We start from the raw sequence: 16,523 nt of genomic DNA on the forward strand, positions 1-16,523 counted from the left end.
GGAAGAACTCGAAATGCTAGTAAATAAACACAACTATGACATAAGCAGCAAAGAGTCCTGTGGCACCTTATAGACTAACAGACGTTTTGGAGCATGAGCTTTTGTGGGTGAATACCCACTTCGTTGGACGCATGTAGTGGAAATTTCCAGGGGCAGGTATATATATGCAAGCAAGAAGCAGGCTAGAGATAACGAGGTTAGTTCAATCAGGGTGGATGAGGCCCTCTTCTAGCAGCTGAGGTGTGAAAACCAAGGGAGGAGAAACTGGTTCTGTAGCTGGCAAGAAATTCCCACTACATGCGTCCAACGAAGTGGGTATTCACCCACAAAAGCTCATGCTCCAAAATGTCTGTTAGTCTATAAGGTGCCACAGGACTCTTTGCTGCTTTTACAGATCCAGACTAACACGGCTACCCCTCTGATACTTGGAACTATGACATAGTTGGCATCACAGAGACTTGGTTGGATAATAGACATGAGTGGAATATTTGTATAGAGTACTGCTTGCTCAGGAAGGACAGGCAGGGAAAAAAGGAGGAGGTGTTGCCTTATATTAAAAATGCATACGCTTTGACTGAGGTTGAGATGGAAATAGGAGACTGACTTTGTTGAAAGTTTCTGGGTAAGGATAAAAGGGGTAAAAAACAAGAGTGATGTCATGGTACGAGTTTACTACAGAGCACCAAACCAGGAAGAAGAGGTGAATGAGGATTTTTTTAAAAAGCTAACAAAATAATCCAAAGCACAGGACTTGGTGGTGATGGAGAACTTCAACCACCCAGACATCTGTTGGGGAAATAACACAGCAGGGCACAGATTGTCTCCAATACATTCCAAGGACTTGTTAGATAATTTTTTATTTCAGAAGGTGGAGAAAGCTACTAGAGGAGAGGCTGTTCTAGATTTGATTTTGACAAATAGGGAGGAACTGGTTGAGAATTTGAAAGTGGAAGGCAGCTTGGGTGAAAGTGATCACAAAATGATAGCGTTCATGATTCTAAGGAATGATAGGAGGGAGAACAGCAAAATAAAGACAATGGATTTCAAGAAGGCAGACTTCAGCGAACTCAGGGAGTTGGTAGGTAAGGTCCCATGGGAAGGAAATCAAAGGGGAAAAATAACAGAAGACAGTTGGCAGTTTTTCAAAGAGACATTATTAAGGGTACAAGAGCAAACCATTCCACTGCATAGGAAAGATAGGCAGTATGGCAAGAGACCCCCCTGGCTTAATGATCTAAAAATCAAAAAGGAGTCCTACAAAAAGTGGAAACTAGCTCAAATTACAAAACGAATATAAACTAACACAAATATGTCGGGACAAAATTAGAAAGGCCAAGGCACAAAACAAGATCAAACTAGCTAGAGACATAAAGGGTAACAAAAAAACATTCTACAAATACATTAGAAGCAAGAGGAAGACCAAGGACAAGGTAGGCCCATTATTCAATGAGGCTGGGGGGGAATAACAGAAAATGTGGAAATGGCAGAGGTGCTTAATGACTTTTTTGTTTCGGTTTTCACCAAGAAAGTTGGTGGTGATTGGACGTTTAACGTAGTGAATGCCAGTGAAAATGAGGTAGGAACAAAAGAGGCTAAAATAGGGAAAGAACAAGTTAAAAATTACTTGGACAAACTAGATGTCTTCCAGTCACCAGGGCCTGATGAAATGCATCCTAGAATACTCAAGGAGCTGACTGAGGAGATATCTGAGCCACTAGCAATGATTTTTGAAAAATCCTGGAAGATGGGAGAGATTCCAGAGGAATGGGAAAGGGCAAATATAGTGCCCGTCTATAAAAAGAGAAATAAGGACAACCCGGGAAATTACAGACCAGTCAGCTTAACTTCTGTGTCTGGAAAGACAATGGAGCAAATAATTAAGCAATTAATTGCAAACCTCTAGAATATAATAAGGTGATAAGTAACAGTCGGCATGGATTTGTCAAATCATGTCAAGCCGACCTGATAGCTTTCTTTGACAGGGTAACAAGGCTTGTGGATGGGGGGGAAGACGTGGTTTATCTTGACTTTGGTAAAGCTTTTGATACTGTCTTGCATGACCTTCTCATAAACAAACTAGGGAAATGCAACCTAGATGGAGCTACTATAAGGTGGGTGCAAAACTGGTTGGAAAACCTTTCCTAGAGAAGCAGCAAAGAATCCTGTGGCACCTTATAGACTAACATCCGAAGAAGTGGGTATTCACCCACGAAAGCTCATGCTGCAAAATGTCTGTTAGTCTATAAGGTGCCACAGGATTCTTTGCTGCTTTTACAGAACCAGACTAACACGGCTACCCCTCTGATACTTTCCCAGAGAGTAATTCTCAGTGGTTCACAGTCATGCTTGAAGGGCATAACAAGTGGGGTCCCACAGGGATTGGTTCTGGGTCTGGCTCTGTTCAATATCTTCATCAATGATTTAGATAATGGCATAGACTAGAGTACACTTATAAAGTTTGCAGGTGATACCAAGCTGGGAGGGGTTGCAAGTGCTTTGGAAGATAGGATTATATTTCAAAATGATCTGGACAAACTGGAGAAATGGTTTGAAGTAAATAGGATGAAATTCAATAATGGCAAATGCAAAGTATTCCACTTAGGAAGGAACAATTAGTTGCACACATACCAAACAGGAAATGACTGCCTAGGAAAAAGTACTGCGGAAAGGTATCTGGGGGGTCATAATAGACCACAGCTAAATGTGAGTCAACGGTGTAACACTGTTGCAAAAAAAACAAACATCGTTCTGGGATGTATTAGCAGGAGTGTTGTTGTAAGCAAGACACGAGAAGTAATTCTTCTACTCTACTCTGTGCTGATTAGGCCTCAGCTGGAGCATTGTGTCCAATTCTGGGCGCCACATTTCAGGAAGGATGTGGACAAATTGGAGAGAGTCCAGAGAAGAGCAACAAAAATGATTAAAGGTCTAGAAAACATTGGGCCTGTGAGGGAAGATTGACAAAAATGGGTTTGTTTAGTCTGGAAAAGAGAAGACTGAGAGGGGATGTGATAACAGTTTGCAAGTATGTAAAAGGTTGTTATAAGGAGCAGGAAGAAAAATGGTTTTTCTAAACCTCTGAGGATAGGACAAGAAGCAATGGGCTTAAATTGCAGCAAGGGAGGTTTAGATTGGACATTAGGAAAATCTTTGTAACTGTCAGGGTGGTTAAGCACTGGAATAAATTGCCTAGGGAGGTTGTGGAGTCTCCATCACTGGGGATTTTTAAGAGCAGGTTGGACAAACACCTGTCAGGGATGGTCCAGGTAATACTTAGTCCTGCCACGAGTGCAGGGGACTGGACTAGACAACCTTCCAATTCTATGTCAAATTGCTTCACGCAATACATACAGATGGGGTGTTGCATTAGAGGAAGCTCTGCCGTTCACCTTCTAATGCAGCACAAATGTGTCAGACCCCTGATGGAAAGGGAACCTCGCCTTGTATTATTTGTAAGGTGTTTTGTGAGGCATGCGTAGCCTACAGCAAGATCTCACCTTGCACTGTGATCCTGTCAGATTTCACAAGTGAAGCAGCACTGAGCTGCTTGGATGGGAGGCCTCCAAGAAATAGCTAGGTACTACGAGAAGCGGTGCTGGTGATGCCTTGGGCAGCATGCTCTCCAGAGTCAGTACAGCACCAACGCCCCAGCATGGTGACAGGGACGCCCTGCCTCCAGAGTTCCTGCTTCTGGATGATGAATAAACTGGAGATCCTCAGGCATGGAGTCGTTAATGTCCCACTTGTTACAGGTCTAGTCAAGTGCCCCCTCTAGGACATTCACCAGACTACTCTGAGGGGCTCCAAATGTGGGGTGTGCTTTCAGCCTCCAGAGTCCGTGCACTGCCCCTCCCTTGGGGTCTCTAGGCACACTCTTGGGATGCCGTTCCTCTGTGTAGCACCCCCTCCCGGGAGCTGAGACCTCTGCCAGTCAACTACCCAGCCCCTGAGACCGTTGCTGACGCCTCAGAATTCAGTGCAACTTAAATAAACTCTTTCCCAGAATTCCAGCCATGCGGGTATTCCGGGTCCACAGGGTAACTTTTCAAGGGAATGTGATACATGTAACACAAAGCACAGACTTTGCACTGTGTTTTAAAACACCATTGCTCTTTACGTAACAGTATGAGAGAGGTACAGCTCTAGACAAAATAATAGCCATGCCTTTATGCATTTCTCTCCCTGTTTCCTCACCATTGTGGAGAGATCTTTGGGCCAGGGGAGAGCCCTCTGGGGTGCCCAGGAACTTTCCTCTGCAGCTTCAGGACGTCTCTTCTGAAGCATGGATCCCTCTCCACCCCAGCTGTCATTTTCTGACCTGCGCTGTTCACAGTTAAACAGGGCCTCTCTGCTATAAAAGTATACTCGTCGCTTCCTCTCTCCTGCCCAAAACTTCCTGTTTGGCTCATGAGTCTCTCGCATTGATATGTCCCACCAACAACACCTGGTTCCTTTGTTCTGATGCTGGCAGTTTTCCACTCTCCAACCTCCAGCCGGCTGTTGAGGGGCTGGGAGAAACTAATTCTCCTAGCTTCAGCCACCCTCCTTCGCATACCCATGGTGTGGTCACAGTACAGTCGTTAAGGTTAACTACTCTCCATTGTCCCCATTCCAGTGGGTGCATGCAACAAGCCATCTCAGCCCATGGTGGAGCCTACATTTTATACATTCCATGATACAGCAAACTTCATAGTAACAGCTTGATAATATCAACCAGAATTCATAAATTGTACATACAGATTCCCCCAAATCATCATACCACTGTACTTGGCATGAGAGCAGGGGCTGTTAGTTACCCTCAGCGTCTGGCCAAAGTCCATCTCGGGTAGTTGTCCTCTGCCGCCCTAGATTCCCTTTGCAGTGTCAGTTGGATACAGGATTCTTCATCTCTTCCAGATCCAAAATGCGGAACGTGGTTGTGCTCTTGTAAACAGCTGCTGTGCTCCATCCCAGCGGTGGCTGCATGTCAGTGGTGGGGGAAGTGATTCCATGTGTAGTGTTTGTCTGTTGAGTTGTAAAGCACTTTGGGCTGGGAAGCCACCGTGTGAGTGTTTCAATGATGGTGTTCACCGCAGAACTAATCTCCTGTCTTTTCCCCCTCCTTCCCTCTCTCTTTGTCCCTGAATGTTGTTTTCCCTTCCTTCCATCCCTTCCTCCCCTTGCAGTGGCAGGCCATCTCTCTGACAGTCATTGAGAAGGTTCAGATCGCAGCAGCCATCTTGGGTTCCCTCTTCCTCATCGCCAGTATCTCGTGGCTCATCTGGTCGACCTTCAGTCCTTCCGCCAAATGGCAGCGCCAGGACCTGCTCTTCCAGATCTGCTATGGAATGTATGGCTTCATGGACATTGTCTGTATAGGTGGGTGAATGAATTTCGCAGGCAAGGGGATGCAGCCTGCTGGCTCCCTCCACAGGAAGGAGCAGGAGATGGCATGCGGAGAATGGGCCTGGCTGCTATACAGATCTGTTTGGATACAGCCCCCTTGGCCATTTACTGCACCCTCTTTACAGAAATAACCCGGTTCTGAAGATCTCATCAACCTTGAGGTATTTTCCATTTCTGGGACGGCGTGGGATCTGGAGTGTCCCATGGGCAAATGCAGTGAGGGTCGAAGGCTGTAAAATGCAGCCGCTTACACAGTAACAGGGCATTTATTTTTCAGCTGTGTAAGGAATCTGAGAGGACTGAGAAACATGTTATCACTGAGCACGACGTAGAGGAAACACTTTCTTTTCACTCCCAGAATTGGGGTGAACACTTTTTCAAAAGGCAAAAGTGGGGCACATGCAGGAGCCCCACCCCCTGCTGCTCCTCTTCCCCATGAGGCTTCACCCCTTGGCCAGGCAGGAAGCCAGAGCTTGGGAAGCTGCTGTGGGGAGCCCCAGACCCTTTATCTGCCCTGGATATGCTGCCCAGGGCAGGTGGAGGGTCTGGGGCTCCCCACTGCAATCCGGCTCAGAGGCACCAGAACTGGGCAGGACGGGGGGGGGAGGAGGCATAGCCCTGCCACTTCTTGAAAGTGAATGGGCCGGACCCTGCCCCCTGCCTCTCCTCTTCCCCCCCCCAAGGCCCCACCTCCCCGGCCAGGCCGGTGTGGAGCCCAACCGGGGAGCCCGAGCAGTTGTGGGAGCCACATGGACCTGCCATCTGCCCATGGTGCAGGGGGGCTGAGAGCAGCCCCCGTCCCGTGTCCCTGTCCCCCAGGCTTCCTGCCCAGCCCAGGGCAGGTGGAGGTTCAGGGTCTGCAACTCCGCACCGGCTCACCAGCTGTTTGTGCGGCTCTCCCCGACCCAGCTCCGGCGGGGGGGAGGGGCTCAGAGCCGCAGCCGGGCCATGCTACGCTGTGCCGTCAGCTGTGGGGAACCGCGGACCCTGCACCTGCCCTGGACAGAGGGGCCAGGGGGCAGGGACACAGGCTGGGGGCTGTTTTTGGCAGGCCCCCCACACTGCAGGCAGGTGGAGGGTCCACCGTGACTCCACACAGCTGCCCTGTACCGGTAAGTGCCCTCCCCTCCCCTGCCGGGGTAGCAGCGGCAGCCGGGGGCTCCGGCAGCGGTTTAAAGAGCCCAGGGCTCGGGTGCTGCTACCACCCCGGGCCTTTAAACCGCAGCCGGAACCCCTGGCTGCCACTGCTACCCCAGAGCTCCAGCAACAGGCCTCTGGCAGCAATTTAAAGGGCCTGGGGCTCCAACTGCTGCTGGGAGCCCCAGGCCCTTTAAATTGCTGCCTGGGGAAGCCAGCCCCCCAGGTACGGCACACTGGCTCTTGCCGGTACACCGTACTGGGGCGTACCGGCTTACTTTCACCTCTGCATGCAACTACCAGGCAAGCGCTGTGCCCGGTTCCTATGTCCGGGGACGGCCCTGATCCCTGATGTAATTTTGCGATGGTGTGATGCATTAGTGCACAGCATACACAGAGAGAGACATTCACAAGAGAGACACGGACGTGGCTTTAAGGGGAAACTAGATGAGGTGAAGGGAGAGGGGTACAGGATGACTGAGCAGCATAATGGAAAGTGACCCAGCCAATGGAAAAGTGCAAGGAAGGGCCAGCGAGGGATTAGGCCTGGAAGTGAAGCACCTGGGAATGGGAGAGCAAGTGGCTGAGAGGCGAAGGAGTGGGTGGTTATCAGCTCAAGGAGGGGACAGACCAAGTTTCCTACACAGTAGCTAATGCCAGGAAGGCAGTTTCAAGGTGGATGCCTGCGGAGATGGCATCAGAGAGTCGCTGTACCTTCGTCTGGATGTGCTGCTGTGCCTCAGTTTCCCTTCCGTTGATCAAGCAAACACTACACAACAGGTCGGTCATGAAAATCTCCCTTTCTGGGGCCAGGCTTATTAATAGAAATTAGCAAAGCTTTCACCTGCATCTGGGCCCCTCCCACGTCCTTGCTGGTCTTTCCCCGCTGCTCCCTAGGAAGATCTCCTGCTGGTCTTGTTCCTGGGCTCACCACAGTCCACTTGGCTGTTTCCAATCTCACAGAGGCACCTGGGCCCCTGCTCCTTCCTCAGGCAGTTACCCTGCTGGCAGTCGGTATACCAAGTCTCTCCCAGACTGAGTCAAGAGCTGTCTCCTGCACTCCCAAGCCTGTCACAAGTCTCCTCTCAGACACATGCTGGCAACTAAAATTCCCACAACCCTGCCTCAAGGGGCTAAGGCCTGGCACCAGGCCCACCCTGTTCCGTGACACGGTCCTACGTCCTGGAGTCAGAGTTTAGTCTGAACGGCTCAGTGACTCCAGACCATGGGACTCATGAAGGCCAGAAGAGGCTGACCTTCAGTAGTCAAAAAGGGAAGCAACAAAGGCATGAACCAGGGGGTAGCAGAGGAGAGGTTGAGGTCAGGATGAATCCAGGCAAAGATGCACAGCTGCAGCTGCCAAACAAGGTGGATCTGCAAGGAAAGACGAAAGTCCGAGTGCAAATGCCACAACTTTCTGGCTTTGGGAAGGAAGCTGAGGTCAAGATGGAGAGTGACAGGGAGTCCCGGATTTCTTTGCTCAGAAGAACTTAAATATTGTAGTAAGAAATTAACAACGAGGCTAAGAGGTGGTAGAGTCAGGCCGAGCAGCAAATAGGACGTAGCGGGTTCAGAGTGTGAGCCAGGAGAGGTTACAGAGTTAGGTGGCAGCTCCAGGGAAGCAGAAGTTGTGGTACCAATGAGACTTCTCGATGCCAGGGAAATACCCAGCAAAGCACTACGAGGGAAGAGAGAGAGACACACTCCATTGCAAGTGTCATGTTTGGCACTCTAAGGTCTGAATGGGCCAGGGCCCTAGAACTGCCCTCCTCAGCCATGGTGCTGGTCCCCTGAGGTCAGAGTTAGGGCAGTTTGGGGGCACGGGGATAAAGGGCTTCACACGGTGGAGCACTAAAGTCACAGGACGGCAGTGAAGTCAGTGTGGCTTCATTCAGCGGCGCTAAAGCGAGAGGCCTATGCAGTCACAGGAAGGGCCATGTCTGTTTCTGCTAGGGCTTTAAACAGGACCCCAGAGCCCAAAAAAGCCACACTCCAGCCGATGTGAGTGGGATCCTTCTATCCTATATCCTCTCACTATTGAGTGAGACCATTCAGCTCAGCCGGCGGCTGCAGCAGCATATGGCTATCCACCATCAGGCCTCAACGTTGCAGTTGCTCCTGTCCCCTTTTCAATGCAGGGAATGGCTGGGGGACGTGCATGGCAGCAGATTCACCAGTCCCACCTTCTCCACCCCCTCCAAGCCCCACGTGCACTGGGATGCACAGAACAAGAGCATGGCCTCTGTACATAGTGCATGTACCCTGGGCTACGCCTTCCCAGCTCAGGCTGATGATGAGGGCAAGATCTGCACCTCGGGGATCTGTTCCTGGGTCTGAAATAACATGACGGTGAACGTCTTGTGGTCTTTCAGTGCTTAGAGAGTGGAGATACCAGGATCTTCACCTCCTGTTCCCCATAAGGCACTTCCTGAGGTGGAGAAGCTTAAAGACTCATTCTAGTGCCTGCAAAGCCACAGGCCTGATATTTGTGGCAGCAGGAGATGGTATAATGGAGGCATGATCCAGGCTGACGCCTCTCTGTTACTGTGGTCAGGCTCGGAACGTGCGCCTGTGTCCCAGACGTACACACAGGCAGTCAGATAACAGGGATGCAGGTTCGGGGTCTGGAGACAAACAGTCTTGAGCACGATCCGTGGCTCTGCTTTGTCATTGTCCAAACGCCGTGGAAGCTGCCAGGGATTGAGGAGGAGCAGGGCAAAGACTAACCTCCCTCGCCAGGATCGATCGATTTTCCCCTGGGGATGGGTGGAAAGGCTGCCCTGGATGGAGCGCTCCCTCATGCTAACGGGAGTTCCGCAGATAAAAATGCCCCGTTTGAGAAGTCAAGGAGAAGAGTCAGACAAACGCTGTGCCAGTGAGGGAGTTACGGGCCGCGAGCTCTGCACACAGCCCCATTGTGCCTGGGCTTAGTCAGCATGTATGATCCCCCACCAGCAGTGCCTATGACCCCCACACCCCCTGCCAGCAGCGCCCTCCCAGGGCATATCCCAGCCTGACAGACTTGCCCAAAACCAGTGCCAGGCTCATCCCACCATTGGTGTCATGGGATTTCCTCCAGCAGTTAACCTAGGCCCGTTCCGTTCATTACCCTTCTCAGCCATGTGCTGGCAGAGAATGGGAGCTAGTTTAACTCATCACACGCGTTGCTCTCCACTTTCCCGAGGGAGATCAGGGGAATCATAAAGAAAAAGGGAGTGTCAAAGTGGGATGCAAGAGAAAGTGACCATCTGAGCACGGTGGCAGATCCAGGTGTCCTCCCATCCTGGTTTGGGGAATCGGGGAAGGAGGAGGAACCCTGGTCCTCTGTGAGGATCTGGCTTGTGCGCCTTCTTGGCTGTTGATGGAAGTGGAAAGCCCTGGCTTGGTGGGTGTCGGTAACATGATTATCGTGGCTGTGATAAGGCTGAAAACCTGAAGGAAACTGATTAGCTCGTCTGTGAATGGGAGATAAGTATTTCCCTGCAGTCAGTGGAGAACAAAACGAGCCGATCATTGACAAACGGGGAGCTTAAGTTTTGATAGTTTTTAAGGGTTTGGGCTTGATGTCTCCCCGCCTTTTGTGGAGAGTCCCCCTTTGCATCACCGCTGACGTCACCCGTAATCAAAGCAGTCAGCTTTAGGCGATAGCATCCAGTGGAAGAGCACCCTTTGCCTTCCTAGCACCCCTCAAAGTTGCTGCTTGCTGCTGCTAATTCCTTAACCTTTTGCCTGCCAGGTTTACAGGATTTTGACCATGACAGAAATCCCTGGGCCGGTGGGTTTTCATTTCCAGCAAAACAATGGTTAATCTGTGCAACTATAATGCTGACAGACCCTGGCAGGATCAAACCAGGGACCTCTGGAGCTTAGTGCATGAGTCACTACCACATGAGCCTGGGCCGTGTTTCACCCCTGAGTTGAACCAAGTGACCAGTGAGGCCTATGCTGAGAATTGTGTGTCCCTCGCGGTACATGCACCCAGCCACAGCCTTTTCTGTTGTAACCCTGTTGTTTTCAATGAGGCTGCCCCAGTCTAGCTGGGAGGAGAATTTGACCCGCTCTGTTTAGCTTCTGCCCCGGTCCTGCTCTCGACGGGAAGTGAGGTGAGACGCACTCCCTGCTCCAGTGCCGTCGACCTGTGTCCTTATCTGTCAGTGGAATGGTGACCCAGACACACACGGTGACTGTCCAGTACTTTGTTAAGAGAAGTGATGCTACTGAGATGGGTGCTCAGCGCACAGGCTCATCGCGAGGCTTCTGCATAATCCAGACTTCCTGGGTCCTGCTTCTTATTGCCTACCCAGCCTGTCCATGCTAACACACGTCAAGCCTAGGGCCCAGCAGTTTCTTCACCCAGCACCACTGACGTCCCCCATGGAACGCCCACTGCCAGCCTGCTAGCGATCTCCGCTGGGGCTTGCGGCTACCTGGGTTTCCTTGTCCCATGTGCAGCTCCAATGGCCTCGCTAGGGGCTGCTGAGGGCAAACAGCTTCAACAGAGCAACCTGCAGTGAGCTTCTTCTTGCCCCTGTCCACATGGCAGGACAGAGGTGTGGCTACGGGAAATCCTAGGCAGTGACTCCTGCAGGGCACCCTGGCCTTGTTTACATATATACGCTCGTTTGTATGGCTCGCCAGTTCATGCACAGGCTTCTGCCCCTCCAGGGAAAGGATGACCTTGTGACTCAGACACTAAAGTGGGACTCGAGAGAGCTGGGTTCTGTTCCTGCCTTTGCCCCAGACTCCCTGTGTGACTTTAAGCCTGTTACTGCCCCGCTCTGTGCCTCAGTTTCCCCCTCTGCAAAATCAGGAATAACAATGCTCCCTGCATCATGAGCATGAATGCAGTGCCAAGGGCTATAGGAATAGCTGGACACCACATTTCCTTTGGCATTTTATGGCTTCTCCATCACCCCTAGGCAATTTCTGACCTCCTCCCCCGCATTTTCTTCCCAGTGTATGAACAATCACGTCTCCAAGGTGGGTGCTCAGATGGCACCGTAGTGGGCACAGTAAGAACCCAAACAGCATCTGCTCTTTGGAGTAGGGATGGTCGTTTTTGTTATGTGCCAGGACCTTAGCTTGAGGGGGGGCCCAATCCTTGATTAGCACCTTTGTGCATGACAATGAATGGTCACATTGGCAACTGCAGTGCATGTCGGTGCACTGCATTTTTAACGTATGCACCCTCTGCTGGCTGGCAAAACATTGTACTGTAGGTCCTACATAAACTGCGACTGTTCTTGGTCTCCTCCTGCATTTTCCCAGTGACAGAGTGGTTACATTTCGAAACATGAAATATTTATTATACAGCAGAATTCTGGGAACAAAATTCCCCAGCAGTTCCTACTGATTCTCATGTTGGTACAATGTTGTCCATAGATCCCTTCAAAAGCCATAGACCTGTGTCATCCCAGCCTCCAGTTTAGAACTGTTCTAGGTTCTCAGTCCACCCACGTACAAACAGCCTGCCGCGGCCTGGAACATCACAGGGCAGTAATGGCTGCAGAGCTCTGACTGCGTAGGCCACAGGGCCTCTCTCCTGTGTATGTGTGGAGTTCCACAGCTGGAGACAGCACCAGTCTGCAGAGCACCTGAATGCTGCCAACTCTTCTACGCCAGGTGAGCACCTCTTCAATGTGGACGAATTGGCGAGAGTCCAGTGGAGGGCAACAAAAATGATTAGAGGGCTGGGGCACATGACTTACGAAGAGAGGCTGAGGGAACTGGGCTTGTTTAGTCTGTAGAAGAGATGAGTGAGGGGGCATTTGATAGCAGCCTTCAACTACCTGAAGGGGGTTCCAAAGAGGATGGAGCTTAGCTGTTCTCAGTGGTGGTAGATGACAGAACAAGGAGTAAGGGTCTCAAGTTGCAGTGGGGGAGGTCTAGATTGGATATTAGGAAAAACTATTTCCCTAGGAGGGTGGTGAAGCACTGGAATGGGTTACCTAGGGAGGTGGTGGGCTCTCCATCCTCAGAGGTTTTTAAGGCCTGGCTTGACAAAGCCCTGGCTCGGATGATTTAGTTGGGGTTGGTCCTGCTTTGAGCAGGGGGTTGGACTAGATGAGATCTCTTTCAAACTCTAATCTTCTATGATTCTATGCTGTCGGCATGTCATTCAGCCTCCTTAGCTCTGCCTGGTCTCCTCTCCACTAAGCCCCAAACCCTTGGTTGGCCAGTCATGTGGCACAAAAGGCAGTGCATGGGCAGGATTTCATGGCCATTTATGTGGCTGTATGGTTACGCAGGTAAGAGGTGGAGGGGCTTCAGCAGGTGGCGCTCTTCTCTTGAAGGTTATAACGATCAATGGTCTTCACAATATGGAACTGGGGATGGTGGACCAGATGCTCAGAATGTCTGTTTAACTTGCATGTGCAATTTCCTCAGCTGCCTAGGCAAATGAGGAATTGGTGCATGCAGGTTAGCCAGCCAGTTTGGAGGGCTAATCTTTGTGTAAGCCATGCCCACTCAGTGTGGGGCACTGTCCCCCTTTGGGTTGGGCAGGAGTGGGGCACACCGAGGTAGATCAACCTGCTATGGGCATGGCTGACCGAGTTTGTTAGCTCAAGCAGCAGCTGCTCGTGTGAATCATAGAATCATAGAATCTCAGGGTTGGAAGGGACCTCAGGAGGTCATCTAGTCCAACCCCCTGCTCAAAGCAGGACCAAACTCAACTAAATCATCCCAGCCAGGGCTTTGTCAAGCCTGACCTTAAAAACCTCTAAGGAAGGAGATTCCACCACCTCCCTAGGTAACCCATTCCAGTTCTTCACCACCCTACTAGTGAAAAAGTTTTTCCTAATGTCCAACCTAAACTTCCCCCTCTGCAACTTGAGACTATTACTCCTTGTTCTGTCATCTTCTACCACTGAGAACAGTCTAGATCCATCCTCTTTGGAACCCCCTTTCAGGTAGTTGAAAGCAGCTATCAAATCCCCCCTCATTCTTCTCTTCTGCAGGCTAAACAATCTCAGTTCCCTCAGCCTCTCCTCATAAGTCATGTGCTCCAGCCCCCTAATCATTTTTGTTGCCCTCTGCTGGACTCTCTCCAATTTATCCACATCCTTCTTGTAGTGTGGGGCCCAAAACTGGACACAGTACTCCAAATGAGGCCTCACCAGTGCTGAATAGAGGGGAATGATGACGTCCCTCGATCTGCTAGAAATGCCCCTACTTATACAACCCAAAATGCCATTAGCCTTCTTGGCAACAAGGGCACACTGCTGACTCATATTCAGCTTTTCATCCACCGTAACCCCTAGGTCCTTTTCTGCAGAACTGCTGCCCAGCCATTCGGTCCCTAGTCTGTAGCAGTGCATGGGATTCTTCCGTCCTAAGTGCAGGACTCTGCACTTGTCCTTATTGAACCTCATCATATTTGTCTGTTGAGTTACCTACATCATGTGTGTTGAGATGCCAGGTTCAATCATTGCTGCCCTCGCCCCACCCAGGGGTGTGGTGTCATATTTGCAATACAGTAATGGATTCCAATTTCCTGCACCTCTCTAGAACCTTTCATCTGCGGATCGGAAATGCACGTAGCTTCGCCTTGCCACACACCAGTTAGGGATCCCTTCACCCACCACTGAAATGCAGCCACATATGGAGTAACATATCTCTGCTCTTCACCAAGAACACAAGTGTTTGACAGCAGGTGAAGAGTGTCTCGTCCAGCTGAACATCTGGGGGACTCTCAAGTCAGCAGATGTCCTCTCCTGAGTTGGAGTGAGGCCAGGACAGGAGAAGACCATGCCCCTACTGATCTTTAGGTAACACAAGTGGGCTGGACTTGTAGCTGTGAGCATCAGACAAGACCATTGATTGGTATAACCTTCAAAAGAAGAGTGCCACCTACTGAAGTCCCATCCACCTTTTACCTGCGTTTTTTCCTTGGTGATCTCCCATCCAAGTACTAATCCTACCCCAACCTGCTTAGCTGGAGAACTGTGCATTTGGCTCCTGTGGCATAAGGGATAAATTCTTGCCTCTCCCTGTTAAGAGACCCTGCAAGAAGCAGAGTGTGTCCCTGCGTCTACATTGGGACATGGCTGATTGCCACCTCCTTGACTCCGTATTTCCCCAAAAGACTCAGGGCTCCCATCACATTCTTATCCATAAACTTCACTTTAACAAGTGAGAGAGAGAGAGATAAGGAACTGAGACGTGATTGAAAGGGGAAAGCAGTCAGCTCCTGGGGTGCTTTGCGCCCCCGGAGGCAGCGAAAGGAGGAGTGGGAGTTCTGGAGAGCAGAGGTGGAGAGGGATTATCATGGGTGCATACAGATAGATATAGATAGGGATATAATCATATAAAAATAGCCGGAGTGAGTCTCCTTGGGTCTCAAGCTGCTGAGGAGGGTGAGTGGCAGCTTGGAACTCATCCACACATCCTGAGAGGCACCTGGCCATTAATTAAATGGCAATTCAGGAGGGGTCATCTGCCTCCCTGTCAAGGCGCAATTAGGGAAAGTCAGTGTTTGTGGATCAAAGTGGCGTGTGGGTTCAGGAGGCCTGGCCATAATCTCCTGTTAAAAAACAAAGAGTGGCGCCAGCTAATGAGAGAGCAACCCAGGCTGGGGAAGAAAATCACCTGAGCAGCTCAAGAGGGGAGTGGTGTTTCGGGCGGCTGATGAGCAGCTCATGCCTTGTCCTTGGCTTCCATTTAATTAGCATACTTGTGGGGGGTTGGGTTGGTTAAGCAGCCTGGTGTACGATCTGACTAGAGTAGCCACAGTTGTGTAGGTTAGGACTGAAGGGGCTGGCAGAGCCATGCGTGGGCTCTGGACTAGAAGTGCTCTTCAGCGACCTTCTCTCTGCCTCGTTGCTGTCAGCCCCTCACTTTTATAAGCACTAAATCCTCACATTCTTAGACGCTTCACCCCTTTGCTTGGCCCTCGGTCCCTGAGAGTATTTGCCTTCACGCCAACAGCTGCTCTGCAACTCAGCAGCACTGGAGACGAGCAAAGCACGGCCATTCATCCTGCCAACAATTTTTGTTGGCACGCTGCGGCAATCCATCACATACCAGGAAGTATGCACCCGCTGCTTTTAATCCCAGCTGCCAGAGAGAATAATCGGAGGCAACCAGTCCATCCGATGGCATCTCTGCACAACTGTAGGTAATAAGAGAAGAAATCAATAGCCAATTAAACCTGATCCACAGCGTTTGATTTTTCAGGGTGCGATGGGACCAGTAATTAATGGCGTTTCCTTGAGACAGTCACAATTCAAGGTTTCCTGTCAAGGCTAATGTGGTTTCATTTTAACTGCACATGCTGCAAGGTACTGCCTATGGAGGTGCAGGGCTATGTGTGGTGAGCCTGGTGGCCTGCCCCTGCTGATGGCCTGGTTAGATGGAGGTGGAAAGCTCCTGTATATTGCATGCATAGGACACGAGTACCTCCAGGAACAAAGCTGGGAAGAGTCACTATGGCAGTACGGCCCGTGGAGATAATTTAAGGGGAGGTGCCAAACATGTCCATTGCCCCCCATGGCATACTAGTGCTTTTTGGAGAGGGAGGGGTAATGAGGCTGGGATACTCAATGGCAGTTGAGCATCAACTTCTCTTAGGTCCCTTTGGAAATTGCAGCCTATTGCCCAAGATGGATCTCCCAACTAACAGGTCCAAAATGGAGCTGTCAGGCAGGGAGAGAGAATAGGCTCTGCTAGGCTGAGGATGCTCAACCCTGGCATTCAGGTTGTGTGTGTGTGTATGGGACGGGGATATATAACTGCAAGATGTTGGTGTGCAGATCACTGTTAAATGGTGAGGTATTTCTCCACCCATTGGATAGGCAGCTGTGAAGCAGGTATCAGCCTGTGTTTCAGTTCAGCTGCAGAATGTTGGCGCGAGGCGCACACACGGCGCTCTCCCTCTCCCAGAAATGTTACATTCGTTCTTTCTCTGTTTGCTGCTTTCCTTAATGTGAAATAGGTTCTCTAAGCTGAGAGGTACATGCTTGGGTCTTTGTGTCTGGAAAACACAACTGTGGGGAAGTGGG

At 50.5% G+C, this 16,523-nt stretch overlaps 1 protein-coding gene across 2 annotated transcripts in view; it reads left to right on the forward strand.

The window, feature by feature from the left end:
* The window catches only part of MARCHF4 (membrane associated ring-CH-type finger 4), a 163,203-nt gene that overhangs the window by 131,226 nt on the left and 15,454 nt on the right, over positions 1–16,523 (forward strand). For both annotated transcript variants that reach the window (XM_045031827.1, XM_045031828.1), the window contains exon 3: positions 5,166–5,358. In XM_045031827.1, coding sequence (XP_044887762.1) covers positions 5,166–5,358 — 193 coding nt within the window. The remainder of the gene's footprint in view (positions 1–5,165; positions 5,359–16,523) is intronic.

The sequence above is a fragment of the Mauremys mutica genome, chromosome 10, assembly GCF_020497125.1.
Source record: "Mauremys mutica isolate MM-2020 ecotype Southern chromosome 10, ASM2049712v1, whole genome shotgun sequence".
In the NCBI taxonomy this organism is placed as follows: domain Eukaryota; kingdom Metazoa; phylum Chordata; order Testudines; family Geoemydidae; genus Mauremys; species Mauremys mutica.